The sequence below is a fragment of the Myodes glareolus genome, chromosome 21, assembly GCF_982192425.1.
Source record: "Myodes glareolus chromosome 21, mMyoGla1.1, whole genome shotgun sequence".
NCBI classification, from domain to species: domain Eukaryota; kingdom Metazoa; phylum Chordata; class Mammalia; order Rodentia; family Cricetidae; genus Myodes; species Myodes glareolus.
The window spans coordinates 24,519,477-24,541,449 of NC_142046.1; the positions used below are offsets into that span (position 1 = coordinate 24,519,477).

The window sequence follows — 21,973 nt, forward strand, 5'->3', positions numbered from 1 at the left end:
CTGTGATAACTTGTATGTAAAAAAATTACAGTGTGTAAATGTGCATATAAGATTCTGCCAAGGCTGGGTTCGGGTTTTATGAACAATGTAAAGGAGGCCAATAGCAAACAATCTACTCCTGGTTTGCAGTTTCTGAGGACTTATCTTTCCTATGAAATCAGCATTCAGAAGATGCATATATCGCAATATTAATGTATTCTATCTCATTTACACGGTGAATAATGAGTCCAAAGGTGTAAAGATGACTTGACATTTCCCCCAAGCTATAGATCTCTGAGAAATTATTTGTCACTAAAGCTAAGAAGGTAGATGAGGTGGATATGGATAAATTCATTTCTTCCAGAAAATATAGCACTGACATTTTGAGTCAGGGCATAAAAAGGACATTGATGATGAACAATAGTTCTTCCAAATCTACCTTTAGAAAGAATTCAGCTTGCACCTACCTAAACTGGAATGCTGAACGTGAGTACTGATAACATACGGTTAAGAAAATAAACTTAATTGCACATACAGGATGTCAGGAAATTTTACTTTGCACTAAAATACATGGCTAAACAGTTTTTGTTATAGTGAAGTGGTACATAAAGTAGTTTGGCTAGACATTGCTGTGAGTGTGGACCTGTATGTATATAATATGTTCTTATATTTCTGTTCCAAGGCTATGTAATGTTATCCAATTTGTATATGTGAAAGTTAGAGTAATATGGACTATTTCTAAGTAAATTTTTATTGATACAGGGTTTCTCTGTAGCTCTGTAGCCTGTCCTGGAACTAGCTCTTGTAGTCCAGGCTGGCCTCGAACTCACAGAGATCTGCCTGCCTCTGCCTCCCGAGTGCTGGGATTAAAGGTGTGCACCACCACCACCCAGAGTAATTTTTTTTCAAATATATTCTTATCTAAGAATTCATTGAAATATAATAGTTATACATATTTATGAAATAAATAATATAGTAGCATAATATCTGTTCAAATCTTAATTGTTTATACTTTAAGTTTTATGTAAACATATATAGAAAAAAATTTTCATAAATAAAATATAAATAAAAGGTTAAAGATGGACATTTTAACACATGCCACATGCCTGCAATTCTACCCTTAAAGAGAGGGGTGTAAGAGGGGAGATGTTAGAGGTCATATTTGGCTACACAGTTTGAAGTCAGCCTGAACTATACAAAAACCTGTCTCAAAACAATAGGTAAGAAGATGTATTTGTGAGGTGAGAGAGAAGAGTAATTAAAAGATTGTTTGGCAAAACCTTAAATGTTAATGGCAGGTGCTTCATGGAACTGGCAGGAACATCATGTGTTTGACTACCTGTGTCTACTTTACTGAAAAAACTAGCCAGACATTAATAAAAAAAAAAGACTTCAGAATCATGGCATGGTGGTTCATGCTTCTCATTTTATTGCTCAGGAGGCTGAAGCAAGAGAATTCCAAGTTTGAGGCCAGCCTAGGCTACAAAGAGAAGCCCTGTCTCAAAGAAGCAAAAGTAAAATGTTAAGAAGAAAGCTGAATATGAACAGTATTGTATAGTGTAGTACCTGCACTCCTGCACTTTAGGTTGATTGGTGCCTCATCAGAACCATCGGGACAGTCAACATCGCCATCACACTGCCATAGAGTGTTCACTAGGCAGCGCCCATCAGCACATTGGAACTCTCCTGTACCACACTGCCGGTATCCTAGAAAAGAGGAAGCAAGCCTTTTACAAGCTTCTATTACAGAAATAAATCAGCGCTCCACCCTCTCTGGGCACAGTACACTCCATCAACCAGGACGCAGCCTAGACCTCTGTGAAAAATACTTCTCATTTCTTTCCATTACTGCCTTAAGAAATACTTGTTGTGTGGAAACAGGAATAAAGGTCAAATATAAACTGAGAAACAAGGTACCATATTTCACTCTGTCTATTCAGTGGTTGTCTCCATCTAACCCATTTCTCTTAGGATTGGATACAGGATGAAAATTACTAGAACCTTCTTCCAGACTTAATTTCTTGGTTAAATTTATGTCAGAACATATGAGTAAACTGATTCTGAGCTATAGTAACCGTTCACTGTAGCTGTAATCTTATATTTATGCTTGACAAAATTATTCATTTTAAAATAAGAAAAATAAATTCTATATATAAAAATAAGCATGAAAAAATGAAAAAATTATTCAACATGCAAGTTCTTGGGGTCATTTCTCCAATATGTCAATTCAAAATATCATTGAAAGTCAAATCACAAAATGAACCATCATTTGTTAAGGTCCACATCTGTTTATTTGAATTATATTTGTGTTTGACTTTTTACTTGAAATTTACTTGAAATGAGATTTCCTTATTTGTAAACAATAAACTAAGTCATTCCTAGTAAGTGTTGATAAAACTGGGGAATTGTCTTCTTTTAAAAGTAGAACTGTATGACTTAATAAAGTACTAGTGGCAAAGACAGCTCATATCTAGTGGAAGGTTTTGCTATACTGCATGGTGAAGCTGTAGTCTGCTACAGCATCCTGTTGGCAGCCTATCCCCATACTAGCCATTTGTTCCTGTTATTAAAATAAGTACAGCAAGTCCTTCATAGACCCATCTGCAAGGAGTCCACCCTCATCTGTTTAAGCACAGCTCTTTGTTTTTCTTTTCTGCAAAATCTTGTTTCTAATTGACAACTCCCAGTTCCCATTAGTTAACTAAACATCTTTGCTTGTAACATCTTCCTTTAGAAATTTCTCTTAGAAATTAAAAGGAAAAAATTACTAAGCAAAGGCTGTCAAATTCATGTCTCTCAGGATTCTAACTGATCAGTTTTGGCAGCATTTTTGCTGCTCTTGACTGCACACTCTCTACCTGATAAAGTATTCATAATCCACTCTCCAGGGCTTTTTTTTTTTCAATCATCCTGTATTATTTCCTGATCCAACTTACAACACTGCAGGTGAATCCTTGCCCTCCAACTATAAAATATTGCTTTCCTTTTTTTAAAATTGTTCTTTCCTATTTATTTCTTATTTTCGTTTTGGGTCTGTCTGACTCTTTGCTTCATTGCGCTAACTTGAGTCCTAAACTTTGTAATGAACAACACAGTAATGTGCACATCAACAACCTCCCCCACTTTCTGGTTTCTAGAAGCTCAATTTCAAATCCCCAACCATTTATTATGCATCTTTCCTACATTAGAAAAACTGCTTCTCGCTCACCTGTGCTGTAATGCCCTTCAGCAATTCATGAGAACTGGAAATATCTTTATCCTGCTGCATCCTACAGCAGAATAGCTATGAATGAGGTCCAAGTGTCTGTTTTCTTCCACATTACCATTCCTAATCTGATTCAGAGTCACATTGTTCATCCTTAGAATATTTTGGTAACTTCCTATATGCTTTATAGTTATCTTATCTTTCTTATTTTCTCTGCAAGTACTTCTCCGACTATGGTGGAAGAGATGCTTCTAAAACTTAAATTTCATTTTGACATTCCATAACTTTGTAACACTTGTTTTGAATTCCAGGAATTGGGAGCCAAAGGCATTAGGGTCTTATGTGTGTTTGAGTGCAGTGATCTACAGGGCAAGTTCTAGGCAGACACTTATTTCAAACAAACAAACAAACAAATAACCAACCAAAATATATGTTAAGTTATGATGTCGTTCTTAAAATATATTTAACAAAGCACTAAAACTTGAATTAATTGTAAAAATAACGAAGAAGAGATTTCACCGAGCTCTCGTGAAAGACTAAAGGTAGAAATACCAGAGAAGGATGAAATAAGGCTCTAAGTTTATCTCACGTGGAGGACAGTGGAAAGCATTGAGTATACTACCCAGTGAGTAGCCTATAGAGCACTGGATCCATGACACAGGAAGGACATATTTGGGTTAGGTTCATAATCCAATGAGGTCAGAAGGTTACACTGAGTTTTCACCATTGATATATGGGGAATATTGACTCAAACCCAGGCACAGGGGCTGCCTTTGCATATGCATTGTATATATTAATTCACCTTTAGCATTTAAATATTCAGAGAAACCCAGGCTTATAGAAGACTATAGCATAAAATGAATTTTAATAAATACTAAAAATTCTACTATGGAAAGAATATCTGCTGTATTTAGATAAACAATGTAATGCAGAGACAATTTGTTAATCTAATGCTAAATTTGAACATGAAGTAGTAAATGTGTCAAAAGAAAAGATGAAGGAAATAAGTACACTTATTTCTTAACAGTTTATGTGTTATGGCAGAATTTATGGTATAAATTTGAGGAATTTGGTTTGTTTGGATAACATTATTTTCTCTAATATTTGATATAAAAGTTTTATTGGATAACCCAATTATTTCTCATCTTCAAAGTTCAAAGTTACCCTAACTACTTTGAAACAAAGGTTTTTTCCAACCATTTTCTAATTTGCCTGTCAATTGTTTTGAGCCCACAATAAGAGGGAGTGGTTTTCCAATGAATGTGTAACTATGTAGGAAAAAAAAACCCACCAACTCCTGTACTCCATTGTGTAATACTAAATTCACTGGTCTTAAAGATACTAATAAATGCCTATATTTGTTTTGGTTACTTATATGTCTTAGAGTCTCCTTAATTGATCTTGAACAGATATGTCTTAAGAAATGTCATCCTTTCCAGACAGAGCTAGCACAGGCCTTTAATCCCAGCACTCAGAAGGCAGAGGCAGGCAGATCTCTGTGAGTTCGAGGCCAGTGTGGTCTACAAGAGCTAGTTCCAGGACAGGCTCCAAAGATACAGAGAAACCCTGTCTCAAAAAAGCAAAAGCAAAACAAAACAAAAAGTTATACTTACCGCACTGCAAGGACTCATCTGATCCGTCTCCACAGTCATCATCGTGGTCACATACAAACTGCTTGGGAATGCACACCTTGTTACGGCACATGAAAGCATTTTCATCACATGTGTTATTGGGTGCTAAGGAATTATAAAAAATAAAATTTCATGAGCACATACGTTATCTTCTCTAATACTTGAAATTGAATAGTATGTATCAATTTTCTATCAATCTTTAGGTATTTCAAAAAGAAAAACGCTAACATATTGAGATTCAATATATTTGGTAAATGAATGATCTCATATGTATAATAAAATGCTAATGCATACATGCATGATTCAAAGGAAGATTCAGTGAGCAAAGACTGTTAATGCTCATGGGAGAGTTGGAAGAACCATTAAGAATACTGAGAACTTTTCTATTCTTAAAAGGAAAATCTTTTGGTGACCTTCAAAAATGGTTTGATTCAAGCAAAATTTAGATCTACCAGGTAATGAACCCTGTCATAATTCCACTGATATCATGAATGCTGATCCATGCAATGGCATATTGATCCCAGAGGAACACAAGCCATGGAAGCACTGTTCCAGCAAGAACTAAGTGATAGTAGATACACAGTTGAAATAAAATTCATTCAAAGAGAATCCATATGCATAGAACCACAAGCCTTAGCAGAACTCTTTACAGTAAATTTAAAGTCTAGATGCTAAAGTGCTTAAGGGTCAGGGCATTGTGAATGCTCAAAATCAGTGACCGGATGTAATCAAATGCCAGAAGCACTAGTCTCATAAATGGCTGTCTTCTTTATTTGTATGTCTAAGAAGTAATCACCTTCTTTGCTCATCTGTTTCTTCATCTGTTTAATGAAGATAATTAAATCTGCCTAACAATGTTTCCAAGAGGATTAAAGGGATAGAGAACTTCCCTCTCAAATTAGGCATTCAACAATTCATAGGTACTTTCAGAATACCTGTTTCTATACCAATTATGTTTTACTCAATAATGTAAATAAAAAGTGTTTTAATTGAAAAATCTTACTACTGCACTGATGAACATATAAGGACCATGAACACAGTAAATATTGCTATCCCCATTTAAAATCCATTTTTTTTGTCCTTCAGGATTTGTTCAGTGTTCAAGAAATCAAGACAAGATTCTTGGTACATTTCTTTGTGATGATCTAATGTCCTTTAAGTACATCACTCTAAGAATTGAGATTTTAAAATTTATTATCCCACATGCCTCTTGGACCTCTGCTGCCAGCTATGCTACATCCCATGAAGCAACTTTCTTTATTTTATCAGTAATTCTCTGTACAGAACTATGAACAGACAAAACAAGAATGATCTTTTTCGTGAGGGGGTGTGATCCAGTATAATTTATTTTCAACAAATTTATTGTGATCTGCTATGTAGAAGCCACACAGAAACAGCGTAGAGTTTACATATTTTAGGGAAAGGAAAGCTCAGAGTTGTTAATAACGCATCTCACTTCGAGCTGTGACAGTTTCTATAACTCAGGTGCATTATGCCAATCTTGAGACATATATTCCTTACAGCAGTAACTTTTGTATTAACACTTTTAGGTAACTTGAACACGATTTGTTATACTTTAGCATAATATATTGAATAATACCCATGTGGCCCACAAGCACTAACATACCTCCCAGAGTGCTAACTTACTACAATAGCAGCAGCTCAGGGGAATCATCTGGATTTCTGAATTAATTCGTAGTCCTTTGTTATTCAGTCCTCAGTGGCAATATTGACCTTCATTAAAACACATTGGCTCTAAGATCACAGCTTTGTACATTCTACAACAGGGTGAGTTGTGAGCAAATAAGGCTGTGCCAAACATTTTCTGTTGTGCTTTTATCTATGGACACAGACATGTGCCATCAGGCGCACATATAATATTTTCAAGATGTGAAGATTGTGTCCTTAAAAAATTATTACTTAGATTTCACTGAATGGACTGAATCTGACAAACAAACCCTTCCTGGAAAATGGCGCCACTCAACAGATCACGAGTTGATCCTGACATGTACATTCCCATGCTGAGGTCTTTTACCCTTCTGACCACACAAAAGAATTTATGTAAACTTTTACTGTTGAGAAACTCCTTGAAACGACCTTGAGTCTGAAACTTTGTAAATTGTCTGACCTCAAAGGTTTTTGTCTTGATCCTTTAGTTTCATTCAGGTCTATTGACGCTTTCTTTACCTGACCCAAGGGTTAATACCACATCTCTAGAATTGGTAGGTGTACATTGACTTCCTGATCTGTATTTATCTAATAGCCGCTATTTATAGAGTATTTATAATAGGCATTCAAAAACAATTTGAAGGGGAGGGTTATTTAACAAGAAAATCCTAGACCTACCAACCATCTGTTCATAATAAAGTCATGCTATTGTGGAGCTGAAATAGGTCATTCGCAGGCAGTGAAATAGTTTAAAAATTGGTCCTGACATTGAACATTTCTAAAACACTCTGAGTGTATAAGACTTGATAAACTACTATTATAATATTCCACCTCGACCCTTGAGGTCCAAGGATGGGGAAAGTGAAAGAAACTATATTGTGCTACAAGAAGAACAATTCCCCAGAAGTTTGCAACTGATTTTTTGGACACAGAACATCAGCTAGTATTCATACCACAGCCTGCAGTGGAGAGTTCATCACTCCCGTCGGGACAGTCTCTCTCACCGTCACACAGCCAGTGTCGGGGCACACAAGCATGGGAGCCCTGGCAGCTGAACATGTCAGAAGCACACGTGACGGCACCTTAAACCCAAAGAAAAGTAATATTAAGTCTTATGTATCCAACAGAACATGGCCACAGTTTCATTTTTCCTGTGGAAATAAGCAAAAGGGTCTTGCATGCAATTAAAATAAAGTAATTATTGAGAATCATGGATTAGTTTGACCTAATAACTGCTGACATATTCTTGTTTAAGAATATATTTTTCTCCTAGTTTCAAGGGCTAGTCTGTTTATAGCTTCATCATACAAAGAAATACCTCTTCTCCTTGAAAATATATCAAAGCATATATTGTAATTTTTAAACAAATGACACAGTGGGGGTATTGAACATACACAGTCAGGAATAATGATGATAATATTTCATAGTTTAGCATGTATGAACTACCTAATGTCCCAACTCCTTTAGTCCTGTAGAACTATTACTAATCATACTCACAGGAAAGGAACCAGCTTTCACAAGCTGAAAACTTGGAGAGAGTACAGGGGCAGAGTTCCCCATGCAAACCTGGAGACCCAAAATGTTTCTTTGTGGTTCCAAGAACATTCTCTAATGAGCTAGTATAAGTATTGCTCTGCCGCATCTTACCTTGCTGCAGCGAACAATGCATGTACCCTTCACCTTTATTCAAAATCTGCCTTTCCACTTCTGTCACTTATTGTCCTGTTAGAATGCATGGCACCTCTTCAATCCTTGCTGACCTGAACTATAAAGTCACAGGGACACAAACAGCCTTTCTATGAGCATATGGTGACCATACATCAATGGCTAAGGGGTGCCCCTAACTGCTTCTATACTATATATCTTCAACGCTTAGTTTATTTGTCTACATAAAATGTTAAGTGTAGGAATTCAATCCCAATTTTTAAATTTTACTTTTGAGAATAAAACAATGTCCAAATACACAACAAATACATATTTCTACAATTAGTTGTATAAAACTTTAATATACCTAGAAAAATATGTAACAGATATAGCAATAACCCATTTCATGGTTCTGGGTTCAATTCCCAGCAATGCAAAAATATAAAATAAAATAAGTCTTATCTAACTGATAAAAAAATATTTGCTTCCAATCATGTTAAACAGGAATAATACAACTTAATAGATGGTTGTCGTGTTTTTACTTTTCAATCATATGATTGCTGTGAGCAGAAGGTGATTCTCAGAACATTGCTTTCAAACTGTGAAGCAGACGATTGTCTCAACAACATCACTGAGAGACCCAGACTTCCCTAACTCTGACCTTCCTTGACGTATACGAGGCCTGAAGGATAAGATGGATATGAATACTGAAGTGTCTAGTTGTTGAGGAACTTTATGTTTGATTGAGGATAAGAAGTAATTTAACAGAAAAAGGGCTAAGTAGAAAAAACTAGAAAATAATCCGTAAAATTAGGGTTGCTTCATTTAAAAATAGAATTTATCTGCTGTTATGTATTAATGACTTTTAAAATAAGTACCTTTTCACAAACATTCTGTGAGTTCCTTATCTTTTCAAGTCATTTTCAATATTAAATTTGTAATTCCATGTATTAGCTTCATTAATAATGGCAATGCTTTAATCTAATTCTGCCTTGTCTTTGAGAAGTCTCTTGCCAAAATTTTCTCTACTGCCAGAAAAGGGAGTATGACTAGGTAATTATGAAGACATCTCCAACTACGAAATGACATAATGTTCCTTGAGGGTAATTTGATGGCTCCCTTGAGAGTATTTAACAGATTCTGAGTGAAGAGCATGCCAAAACCACTAAATCAATTGGGAAGAAGCTAGCCATAGAAGGCCTCATGACTTCATTTTCTAGTTGCCACTGACATCTGGGATCGTGTTCCTCAGGGAAAAATTATCCCTGGGAAGGCTAAACATAATCTGAAACCGTCTATCAGGCCTAGCCTGTGCTCTGTTCAGACAGAAAGAGCCTATTAGCAAAGATCAGTATCCTATTAATATTTTGGAAACTGGAACTCTGTCCTGAACTCTGCCATCAGCCATAATTTGTATGATTTCATGAACATTTATTAATCTCTATGTTTTTTTTTGTTATCACATATCAAAAGTTAGGAATGGTTAATGATGGAGTACAGAGTGAATTGCAATGCTGAACTCTTAGCATGCCATGTCAGAGGTAAAATATGCTTGGTAAAATTATGCTAATTTACATGACCATAATATTTAAAAGTAGGGCTCTGAAATCTCTGTTCTAATGGATTTCCCAAAAGGATGCTTTGGCACAATAAATATTAGGAGGCTGAGTTATTTGTAAGGCTGCCTTCCAATTCTAAAATATTAGATATGTTTGCTGACTAAAATTTTGGTGGTAAGAAGTTCTTATGCATGTAAGTAAATTGGATTTGAATAGACTCATTATTTTGAATAAAAATAAATATAGTTCACTATCATTTTCTTCTATACTTAAAATTATTTTCAAGACATTGTTGAGAGATAGAGAGTAGAAAGAGAGGAAGTGGAAAGGAGAGAAAGGGAATGAAAGGTATGCTATCACTTAATAAGTTTACTTCTTGTCCAGAAGGAGCACTAAGAAAAAGAACAGGGATAAACTCATGGACACAGTGCATGATAATTATAGCAAATTATATATATATATATATATATATATATATATATATATTATATATATATATATATATATATATATCCTTATCTCTTTAACCATGAAAAATTCATGAACCTGAGCAATAACATTAGTTTCTCAGGTTTGCATACCATGGAAATCTGATATGAATACAGTGACTCTGTATAACTCTAATGCCTTTGCACCTCTTATTAGACTGTGTGATGTAGGTGGGTCTTCTTTCTATGTGCTGCTTTCATTGGTTAATTAATAAAGAAACTGCTTGGCCTGATAGGTCAGAACATAGGTGGGCGGAGTAGACAAAACAGAATTCTGGGAGAAGGAAGCAGAGTCGGCAGACGTCATGATTCCCCTTCCAGAGACAGATGCTGGCAAGACTCATCATGCCGGTAAGCCACGACCTCGTGGTGGCATACAGATTATTAGATATGGGTTAGTCAAGATGTTAGTCAATAAGAGGCTAGAATTAATGAGCTAGGCAGTGTTTAAATGAGTACAGTTTCTGTGTAATTGTTTCAGGTGTAAACTAACTGGGGAGCCAGAATCCCAGCAGGAACACAGCCCGCAGCTCCTTTTGCAACAACTATGTCTATAAGACAGCAGTTGTCAGTGGAACTTTACAGTGGCTACTTAAAAAAAAAATGTCAGAAACAAGATGGCTTTGTGCACTGGAAGCATGCTTATCCCATAGAAGTTCTATTTTAGAACTTAAAGATTTATAGTCAAGGAAAAAAATAAAGGAGTTAAAGTCATGCAATTAATCAGTATTTCTTGTGTTTAAAGAATTTTGATAATAGCCAGGTGGTGGTGGCACATGCCTTTAATCCCAGCACTTGGGAGGCAGAGGAAAGCAGGTCTCTGTGAGTTCGAGGCCAGTCTGGTCCACAAGAGTTAGTTCGAAGACAGGCACCAAAACTACAGAGAAACCTTGTCTTGAAAAAAACAAAACAAAAAATAATAATTTTGATAATGACCATTATGTTTTATATTTATCTCTTGTATAACTGTACATTGCTTCAACCATGAAATGAAAAAAAATTGGGATGCTGTCTTAAATGCAAGAAATTAAATTGTCTCTTTCGGGAGATAATGCCAATTTTATGTTATCCACTGGGCAACTCAGTCAAGGTTGAGAGTTATAAAGAATTTCTGTCTCTGATAAAACAATCTAAACAGCTGACCATTCTGCTGAACTATGAATGTAGAAAGACACTCAACTCTGTACAGGCGAGTGAATTTATTACTCAGGTCTTCCTCTGCCTAAAATGATATTAAAAAGGAACCAAACATACTATAATGAGTAAAGGATGTACAAGTGTAAATACATATAATACATATAAAAAGTACTGAGTAGATAGATGAATAGGTAAAGAAACAAATAAAAGCTATGATGAACAACTATGAAGATTTAGAGAGTTTAGTTTGCTGTATCCTTTTAGCCCTTGAGAATCTAGGTAGTAGTATCATTTAAAGCACAAGATAAATACTTGTGATTATTATAATAAATCACACTGCCTTTGCAGCTGAATTACATAGCATGCATCTAATAGTTAAATACATAGTAGATGAATATGGACATTTAACACTACTACAATTACAAAAATATTGAATTTCATACTTTGAAAATTTATAAATTTGCTGAATTTCTTATTTATAAATTAAAGCAATGAAGTGTCAATGCTTTACTACAAAATGGACATACAACATACAGGGTCAATGATAGTGAAAAATCTATACAACTTTCAGGAGTCAACTCAGCAATGTGAACATATATCATAAAACAAGATTATTTTTCTAAATATGCCAATCAATATCCACCTGGGGACCCCACTCTCTAGGTCCTCCATCTTGGGGCAAAACTCCAGGGTCATCCCCTACCTGCCTCAATTTCTCTAGCCAGAAAGCAGGTAAGCGTCCTGTAGGTATGCTGCTCCAACACCCCTATTCTGTTGATCGGATCCTGTAAGCTGCAAGTCCCAATCTGCCCACAAACCCTTCTATTCTCCCCGTGACCTCAGAGGAACCCTGAAGCACAGACTGTGACTACGCAGATAGGACTAAGAGGAACTCCCAAGCACAGGCTGTGTTTGCACAGAATGGATGAAGAGAGCAAACCAAGAGCACAGACCAAGAGAGGGGACCGAGAAAGCAGGCCAAGAGAAACCTCAGTGTCTCCCTAAGACACAGACAGCAACAGTACAGGGCAAAGCAAGAACGGTTCCCAAAAATGTAGAAAGCAGCAGCAAGGATTGGACCAAGAGGCAAAGATGCTGCCAGCACCAATTGGAGGAAGAGATGGGTAGGTGCCAATGCAAGAATTCATTTAACAACTTAAAAAACAGTATGGTAACTCCAGAATCCAGTGGTCATACAACAAGAAAACTTGATTATCTTAACCCAAAAGAATCAGAAGAAAATGATTTTAAATGTAAATTTATGAGGATGGTGGAAACTTTAAAGATGAAATGAGTCCATTGATATTAAGTGATATTAATGACCAGTGGTTGTTCACTCCGGTTATTTCTTCTTCTTCTTCTTCTTCTTCTTCTTCTTCTTCTTCTTCTTCTTCTTCTTCTTCTTCTTCTTCTTCTTCTTCTTCTTCTTCTTCTTCTTCTTCTGTTTTTTTTTGTGGTAGAGATTGTGTGTTTCCCTTCTTTGAGTTGTGCTGGTGAAGGGTTGCTAGATGTCTGAGTTATTGTGGATTTTGTTGGATTCCTTGGGGTGGGGGTGGGGTAGGGGTAAGGGGAGAGAGGAAGAGAGAAGTGAGAAGGGGAGGATGGGAAGAGCTTGGGGGAATGGGATGGCTGGGATGGAGGAAGGGTGGATATGGGAGCAGGAAAGTGTGTATCTAAGTTAATGGAGCTATTTTAAGTTTGGCAAGAGACTTGACTCTAGAGGGGTTCCCAGGTGTCCAAGGAGATGTCCCCAGCTTGTTCCTTGGCCTGCTGAGGAGAGGGCTCCTGAACTGGCTCTATTCTAGAGCCACACTGATGAATATCTTGCATATCACCATAGAACCTTCATCTGGCAATGGATGGAGATAGTGAAAGAGACCCACATTGGAGCACTGGACTGAGCTTCCAAGGTCCAAATGAGGAGCACAAGGAGGGAGAACATGAAAAAGGAAGTTAAGACGTGAGGGGTGCGCCCAGCCACTGAGATGGCAAGGCTGATCTAATGGGAGTTCACCAAGGCCAGATGGACTGGGACTGATGGAGCATGTGATCAAACCGGACTCTCTGAATGTTGCTGGCAATGAGAGCTGACTGAGAAGCCAAGGACAATGGCATTGGGTTTTGATTCTACTGCATGTACTGGCTTTGTGGGAGCCTAGTCTGTTTGGAAGCTCACCTTCCTAGACCAGGATGGAGAGGGGAGGACCTTGAACTTCCCACAGGGTATGGAACCCTGACTGCTCTTTGGACTGGAGAGGGAGGGGGAGAAGGCTAGGGGAAGAGGGAGGGAAATGGGAGTAGGTGGAAACTTTTAATAAAAATAAAATATTTACTGGAAAAGAAGATGAAATGAAAAATTCCCTTTAAGAATTTGATAAAAAAACAAACAAAATGGAAGAAATCACTAAATTTCTTAAAGATAACCAAGAAGAAACAATGAAACAAGTGAAGCTAACAGTTCAAACAGGCCAAGAATTAAAGACTGAAATAAAGGCAATGAAGAAACAAAAACTGACGGAATACTGGAAATGGAAAATCTGGGTTAAAGAACAGGAACTACAGAGGGAAGCATAACCAACAGAATGCAAGAGATGGAAAATAGCATCTCAGTTGTTGAAGATACTATAGAAGAAATAGATGCATTGGTCAAAGAAAACATTAAATCCAAAAAATTCTTAACACAAAACAGCTAGAAAATCTGGGACACCATGAAAAGACCAAATCTAAGAATAATAGGGATACAAGAAAAAGAAGTACTCCAGCTCAAACACAGAAAATATATTCAGCAAAATCATAGAAAAAAATCTTTCTCAACTTAAAGAAGGATATCACTATGAAGGTACAAGAAACTTACAAAACACCAAATAAACTGGATCAAAAAAAAGTTCCCTTACCATATAATATTCACAATGCAAATCATACAGAATAAAGAAAGAATATTGAGAACTGCAAAGGAAAAAAAAAACAAATAACATATAAAGACAGACCTATCAGAATTACACCCGACTTCTCAGTGGAAACCATGAAAGCCAGAAGGTCTGAAACAGGTGTTCTGCAGACACAAAGAGACCACGGTTGCAAGCCCAGACTATTATACCCAGCAACGTTTTCAATTACCATCAATGGAGAAAACTAGATATTCCATGACAAAACCAGATTTAAACAATACCTATCCCCAAATCCAGCCCCACAGAAAGTATTAGAAGAAAAACTCCAACCCTAAGAAGAAACTGCACCCACAAAAACACAGGCAACAGATAACCTCACACCAGAAAACCCCAAAGAATGGAAATGCACAAGTGCTACAGCCCCCAAAATAGCAGGAATTAACAATCACTTGTCATTAACATTTCTTAATATCAATAATTAAAAAAACACAGATTAAGAGAACGGATACAAAAACAGGATCCATCCTTCTGCTGTATATAAAAAACACACCTCAACCTCAAACACATACTTTACCTCAGAATAAAGTTTTAGGAAAAGATTTTCCAATCAAATGGACCTAAGAAACAAGGAGTGCAGCTATCCTAATATCTAAAAAACTAGACTTCAAAATAAAATCAAGCAGAAGAGAACAGAACACTATATACTCATCATAGAAAAAAAATCCATCAAGATGAAGTATCAATCCTGAACATTTATGCCCCAAATACAAGAGCATCCACATATGTTAAAGAAACTTTACTAAAACTTAAATCACACATTACACACCACACACTAAAATAGGAGACTTCAACACCCCACCCTTCCCAATGGATAGGTCAATCAGATAAAAACTTAGCAGAGAAATAAGAGAATTAACAGATGTCATGACTCAAACGGACTTAACATACATCTACAGAAAATTTTATCCAAAATCCAAAGAATATACTTTCTTCTCAGCACCTCATGGAACTTTCTCTAAAATTGACCACATACTCAGTAACAATGCAAACTTCAAGAAATCAAAAAAAAATAGAAAAATAGCAACAGTACATATGAAAAGAACAAAGTCAATTAGGTATAAATATAAATGGGATGATGTTTAATACATTAGAAAGCACAGATATATGCTATATGTGTGCTTCACAATGATTAAACATGCACACTACTTAAAAATTCACAGGAAAACTATTGTTGGAGAGCACAGTGAAGCTGCTCACCACAAATGCTGTCACTCTCATCGAAGCTGTCTCCACAGTCATCCTCCCCATCGCAGACCCAGTGTTTAGAAATGCATTTTTGTACAGAACAAGCAAATTGGTTCCAAGAGCAAGAAGAATCTAGAAAACAAAAATGATTGTTTTAGGAGGAAACACTAGACAAATAAGTGCCGGTGATCTATTGACAGTAGCACAACCACAAACAATACTGTGCTTTTAACAAGCTTTATGAAAAGGATTTTATTAAAATGATAAATAATTGAGTAAATAGATATTTGTACCCTTGTTTGATCATTCCACAATGTAAACATGGATCAAAGCCTCACATGGCATCCAGTTAACATACATGGTTGACAAAGGTTAATTGATTATAATTAAGATCATCTTAAAACAGATTGCACTTTGACAAAGGTTTTTTGTAGACTCTTTCTACAGGTTTTCTAATATCAATCACCATATAATAAAGTAAACTCAGTTAATACTCTCTATGCTGACTAGATATTAAGGCTGACAACAGCCTGCAAATGCCTGTGCTTTCAGCTTGCACACCTTGTCTCTACAGCACACTTCTAACAGGCCTTGTCTCTTAGCTAGTGATTATGGTGGCTTTTAGGAAAATCTTCAACCACCCAACTAAAATACATACTCCAGGTGCAGAAAGTAGTATGTTCTTTGGTTTACTCCATCTCTAACTAGGGGAATTTCTGCATTATAAAGAAGACAACATGACCATCAAATACTTGTTTTCAAAGAAGATTTGAGAAGTGAAGTTCTAGTTTGACAATAGCATTGTCCTTCTAAAAAGATCACATGTTGGTGGTACTTTCATTATATTGCCTGAAAGTGATGGAGTTTGGAATTTTTGAGTAAGAACTACAAAATTCATTAGAAATATGGCAGTTTTTTAATACTAGATCAGACTTTTTTTAATGCTGTCCTTCCTTCATGTTGCACACTGTATCAAGTGACAAACTCAAATGAAATCCTTCTGAATGTAATCATCCAAAATATAATTTTTATTAAAATATTATTTTGACTTAGTTTTGTGATTGGTGATCTTCTTATCACTTTGGAGAAATTCAGAATCACAGAAGAAAGAACTTTCTAGACATATCTGTAAAAGGTTATTGTGAATATATCCACTTGGGTGTGAAGCCCTACCGCAAGCATAGGACAGGGTGTAGGGCTGACTACAAGTCTGAAAGTGAGTGAAGTCCACTATTCATTGTTTTCTGCTCTTTGAGCTTGGTCTCAGTGTGACAAGCCACCTCCTGTTTCTATGGATATGCCTTCTCTGTCATGAGACTATAACTCACCTATCTGTAAACCCCAATGCTCACTTCTTACCTTAAATTGTTTATATCAGCAAGAAAATGAACTATCACAGGCTTTGATTCAAAGGAAATATTTTAAATTGTGTATTTTGCTTTCAAAGATTTTCTTGGATGACCAGAAAAAAATTTAGGTAAATTTATTTGAAGAAAAGCATAATTTAAGAAAATTTAATCATTTAATAGTTCCCTATTTAGAGATTATGAATTAACATAGACTAATTCTGAAGCTTTTTTTTTCCAGAGCAGAGTCTGGCTCTAATGTGAATATATGCAGAATCTTAATTACACAGAGCATACTTCACTGTTTCCCCATGGAATTTTCATTAAGGACAGTTTGACATTTCACTAAGGATTCTTTTTTAACCTTTTCCCAACTTCATTCACCATAGTGTGCTTGTGTTATAATAAAAGAGTGAATACAGAGAGAAACAGGCTTGTTTTTCTCATACAAAATCACCAAATTACAAATTTTATGAAATGAAACTTAAAATGCTTTCTTTTGTTCCCAATACAAATTAATTTTACACACACACACACACACACACACACACACACGCACACACACGCACACACGCACATACAAATAATGAAATAGTGAGAAAGGTCAAAGTCCTTGAAGAAACAAATGCTTGAGTGTATTATTTCAAATCATGCACAAATTAAATCAAAATTTAAAACAATTATTTAATTTCTAAGAATAAGTCGGTATTTTTTAAGACTTTTTCTCATAACCAATTGTAAATATATTAACAGGAATTAAAATAAATCAGTCAAAACTGAAGCTACCACATTAAAACTAATGCTGATAACTATTATTTTAAATATACAATTGTAAGACAAGTCTGGGAGAAAGGTTGTTAGGCTTTGTTATAACTGCCTGTGTTTACTTTTATAGTCTATTAACAATATTGTGCATTAAGTTCTTAGTAAGGGAAATACTCAAATATGAGTAGTAATGCGTGCAGCTCATACAACAAAGCCGTGTGGAGGCTTACCACAGTGGAGTTCATCCAGCCCATCGTCACAGTCCTTCTGACCATCACACACCCAGGTATTCAAAATGCATCTTCCACTAGGACAACCAAAATAATTCTCTTCACATTTGTGTTTGTTTTGAACTATGATAAAACATAGAATGCAGTGTCAAATATGTTAAATTAACCTGAGGCTTTGGCAATGTTTGGGGATATAATATTAATAAAACCTAAGATGGAAGAAACAAACCAGAAAACACAGAATAAATCACCCCAAGTCCTAAAGAACGCCAAGGTTGCAATGACCCAAGATTAAGAACCCATCGCCAATCATGAGGGACACCCTTTCAAAAGACTTGACTATAAATTCAATCCAAGACTGGCATAGAACTGGAAAAAGTAGTTGAGGGAAATATTAGAATACTCATTGAATCAATTCGATGAATCATTCAATTGTAAAAGTAAAATAATGGAAATAACTTAATTTTCTAAAAAGTGAATAAAGACAGAAATCATACTTGTATTGGAAATGAGTTCTGTGTTTATAATAAAAGTGTATCATGTCTCTTTGCTTAAATAGGTGATGTGGATTTAGTGTCTCTATTGTTCTTTCTTGACTATCCCTTCGTAGGAATTAGTCAATATTCTCAGTTTTAAGGAAGAAAAATTGTGCAATAGAATTTTAATCATTTTATCTGACTGATGAAGAGCAAGTGGATATATAATTATGAGACCTATAAATTAACATTTAATTAATATTAATCATATATTTTCTAAATATCACAATACAAAATGTATTCTGTATATAAAATCATTTCTCATGTTATGATTTTCTTTTAAAAATTGAAATATTATATAAATTTCATAGAACATAGAATATTCTATAGGTTCTTCCCCTGAATTGTGCCTATTTATCCCCTTGTAACCTTGGTTCAGATAAACTGAGATGTGTCTTCCCATAGTCCTTCAGAAATAGATCCCTACAATTTATTTACAATTCGCATTGATTGTTAATGATTGAAATTCAAAATTATCCTTTACTTTTTGTAAACACATTTTAGTGAACTCACCAATATGACAACATTTTTTTAAACATTACATTTGCTGGGATGATATATAGATCATGTGACATGTGCAGTTTTGCATGCTGCAATCTTACCCTCCCTATCCACCTGCCACTGCCTGCAATCCTGCACTCCCTGTCCACCTGCCACTGTCTGCAATTCTGCACTCCTTGTCCACCTGCTGCTGCCTGCAATCCTACACTACCTGTCCACCTCCCATTGTCTACATGAGCATCCTGCATTTTTTACCTAGTATAGAACTCTGCTAGCATTGTAAGATAACATTTAAAATGTGTTTATCTTAGAACAGAATAATTTTATAATAGAAACACTAGATTAATAATTACTATGTAATAGTCTCTTGATCATACTTTCAAAATTGACTGCAGATATAGTGTGAGAAAGAATGCTTCACTGTAAACAGAGCTTTAGATTAATAATTTCGACACACAAGATTGATGAAACTAAAACAATAATGATTTTACCCAATCTTTTAAAAATATTAATTCATTATTTCTACAGACCTTCTCAGCTTTCTTTCTCTGTCTTCTCTGTCTTCTCTCTCTCTTTCTCTCTTATACACACACACACACACACACACACACACACACACACACATCGCATCACAGTTCCAATCCCTCAGACTTGTCCCTAGGTCTTCAGTAGGATAACATCTACAACCTCCCTTCCCCCAGTCACACTTCCAATGGATACCACAGTTTATTGCTACCTTATCTCCCTCGCTGACTGGTCATTGAATCCCAGATCTGACAAAATCATACATTCCCTGTGAACATGCCAGGCAAGAGGCCAGAAAATCAGGCAACAAATAGCTATCGTTCTCTTTGAAAGTCCCAAGAGAAAACAAAATCCAAGGAACAAAGCAACCACTCAAAAAACACAGACCCGGAAATAAACACCTAGAAATTACCCCAAACCAGATCCCAAGATGATATCTTTATGACACAGTTAACAACAGACAGAGCAATGTGTCACCATTAGAGCACTGCTATAATACATCAATATTCCATCACAGAGTAAGCCAAAGAAAACAACTTTAAAGCCATCTTTATGAAAATGATAGAGCTCCTTAAAGAAGTGAATAAATCCCTTAAAGAAATACAGAAAAACACAAATTAAGAAGTTCTCTAAAGAAAACAAATAAAGCAAGCAATCAAATAATTGAAGGAAATAAATAAAGCATTTCAAGACCTAAATTTGAAAAATAAACCACTAAAGAAAACACAGACTTCTTGAATCCTGGAAATGAAACATTTAGGAATATGAACAGGAAATACAGAAGAAAGTTTCACCAACAGTTAACAAGAGGTGGAAGACATAAATTATATTATACAAGGAACAGATAAATTGTTAAAAAAATGATAATATAATTTTTTTCCTGAGAGAAAGCATCCAAGAAATGTGGGACACTATGATAAAACCAAACCTTAGAATATTAATAATAGAAAAAGAAGAATGCCAGATCAAAGGACCAGAAAAAATTTTTAACAAAATGATAGAAGAAAGTTTCTCTAACTGAAAAGACATGCCAATAAAGGTATTAGAAGCTAGGAATACATCAAATAAGTTGGAACAGAATAGAAAGTTCCTGCATTACATAGTTGTCAAAGCATTAAACATATAGAACAAAGAAAAAACATTAAAAATCTGCAAGGGAAAAGGCAAATTAACATATAAAGGCAGACCTATAAGAATTACACTCAACTTCCCAATGAAGACTATAAAATCAAAAAGGACTTGAGAGATGACATGCAGACTCTAAGAGACCACAGTGACCAGTATAGATTGCTAAATCAAGCATAATTTTCAATACCACCATGGTTTAAAACTGGATTTCAACAATATCAGAAACAACAAATCCTATAAATTCAAGGAAACTCAACAGGTCTCTACTGAATGACTGTGGAGACAAGGCAGAAATACAGAAAGATAGTTTTCTAGGACTCAACGAAAATGAATATGCAACATACCCAAACTTATGGGATATATTGAAAGCAATGGTAAAAGGAAAATTTATATTACAAAGTGCCTACATCAAAAAAAAAAAATAAAACTGCACAGATCTTATATTAACAACTTAACAGCACACCTAAAATCTCTAGAACAGAGGCAGTGACTTTTCCACTTAACCATTTGGTGTGGGAGAATTGTCTGTATTCTGTCAATCATATTTTAATAAAATGCTGATTGGCCAGGCAGGCAGTATAGGGAGGAAAGCCAGACAAGAAGTAGGGGTGGAGCAAAGAGACTAGGAGTATTCTGGGAAGCAGGAAGCTCCCTGCAGTTCTGCCCAGACCACCTGAGAGGAAAGATGTAAGCTGCCCTGCTGGAAAAGGTACTGAGCCAATTGCTAATGTAGATAAGGATAATGGGGTAACATAAGTTATAAGAACTAATAAGTAGCCTCACCTAATGGGCCAATCAGCTTTATAACTTATAGAGATCTCTGTGTGATTGATTTTCTCTGGGACTTGCCGGTTGTGGGGTACCGGGCAGGAACAGATACCCAAACAAGCTGGCCCTCATGTTACAACCATTAGCTGGAAATAGTCAAATTGAGATTTCAAATCAATAAATATAGAAGTAAAGAAAACCATACAAAGAATAAATGAGACAAAGTGTTGGTTCTTTGAGAGATCTACAAGATATGCAAACCCTTATCTAAACTAACTAAAAGACACAGAAAGAATATTCAAATTAATGAAACCAGAAATAAAAAGGGGAGGCATAACAACAGACACTGAGGAAATCCAGAGAATCATTAGGTTATACGTTAGATAACTCTCTGCCACAAAATTGAAAAATCTAAAAAAAAAAAAAAAAAAAAAATGGACAATCTTCCAAGAGATTTCACTAGCCAGTTGAATCAAAATTAAAAAAAAAATCTAGAGGGACCTAAAGCATTGAAGGAAATAGCAGCAGTCATTAAAAGCCTTTTACTACAAGACTTTCAAAGAAAATCTTAGGCCACTCCTCTTCAAATTATTCCACAAAACAGAAACGGAAGGAAGGTTGCTAAGTTCATTTTATGAGGCCACAGTAAAACTGATATTTAAACCACACAAAGACTCAACAAAGACCAATTTCCCTCAAAAAATATATATGTAAAAAGATTTAATAAAAT

At 35.5% G+C, this 21,973-nt stretch overlaps 1 protein-coding gene across 2 annotated transcripts in view; it reads right to left on the reverse strand.

The window, feature by feature from the left end:
* The window catches only part of Lrp1b (LDL receptor related protein 1B), a 1,858,137-nt gene that overhangs the window by 261,695 nt on the left and 1,574,469 nt on the right, over window positions 1–21,973 (reverse strand). For both annotated transcript variants that reach the window (XM_087899923.1, XM_087899922.1), the window contains exons 50-54: window positions 17,786–17,908; window positions 15,457–15,576; window positions 7,437–7,565; window positions 4,798–4,920; window positions 1,546–1,686 (exon numbers count right to left, since the gene is read on the reverse strand). In XM_087899923.1, coding sequence (XP_087756049.1) covers window positions 1,546–1,686; window positions 4,798–4,920; window positions 7,437–7,565; window positions 15,457–15,576; window positions 17,786–17,908 — 636 coding nt within the window. The remainder of the gene's footprint in view (window positions 1–1,545; window positions 1,687–4,797; window positions 4,921–7,436; window positions 7,566–15,456; window positions 15,577–17,785; window positions 17,909–21,973) is intronic.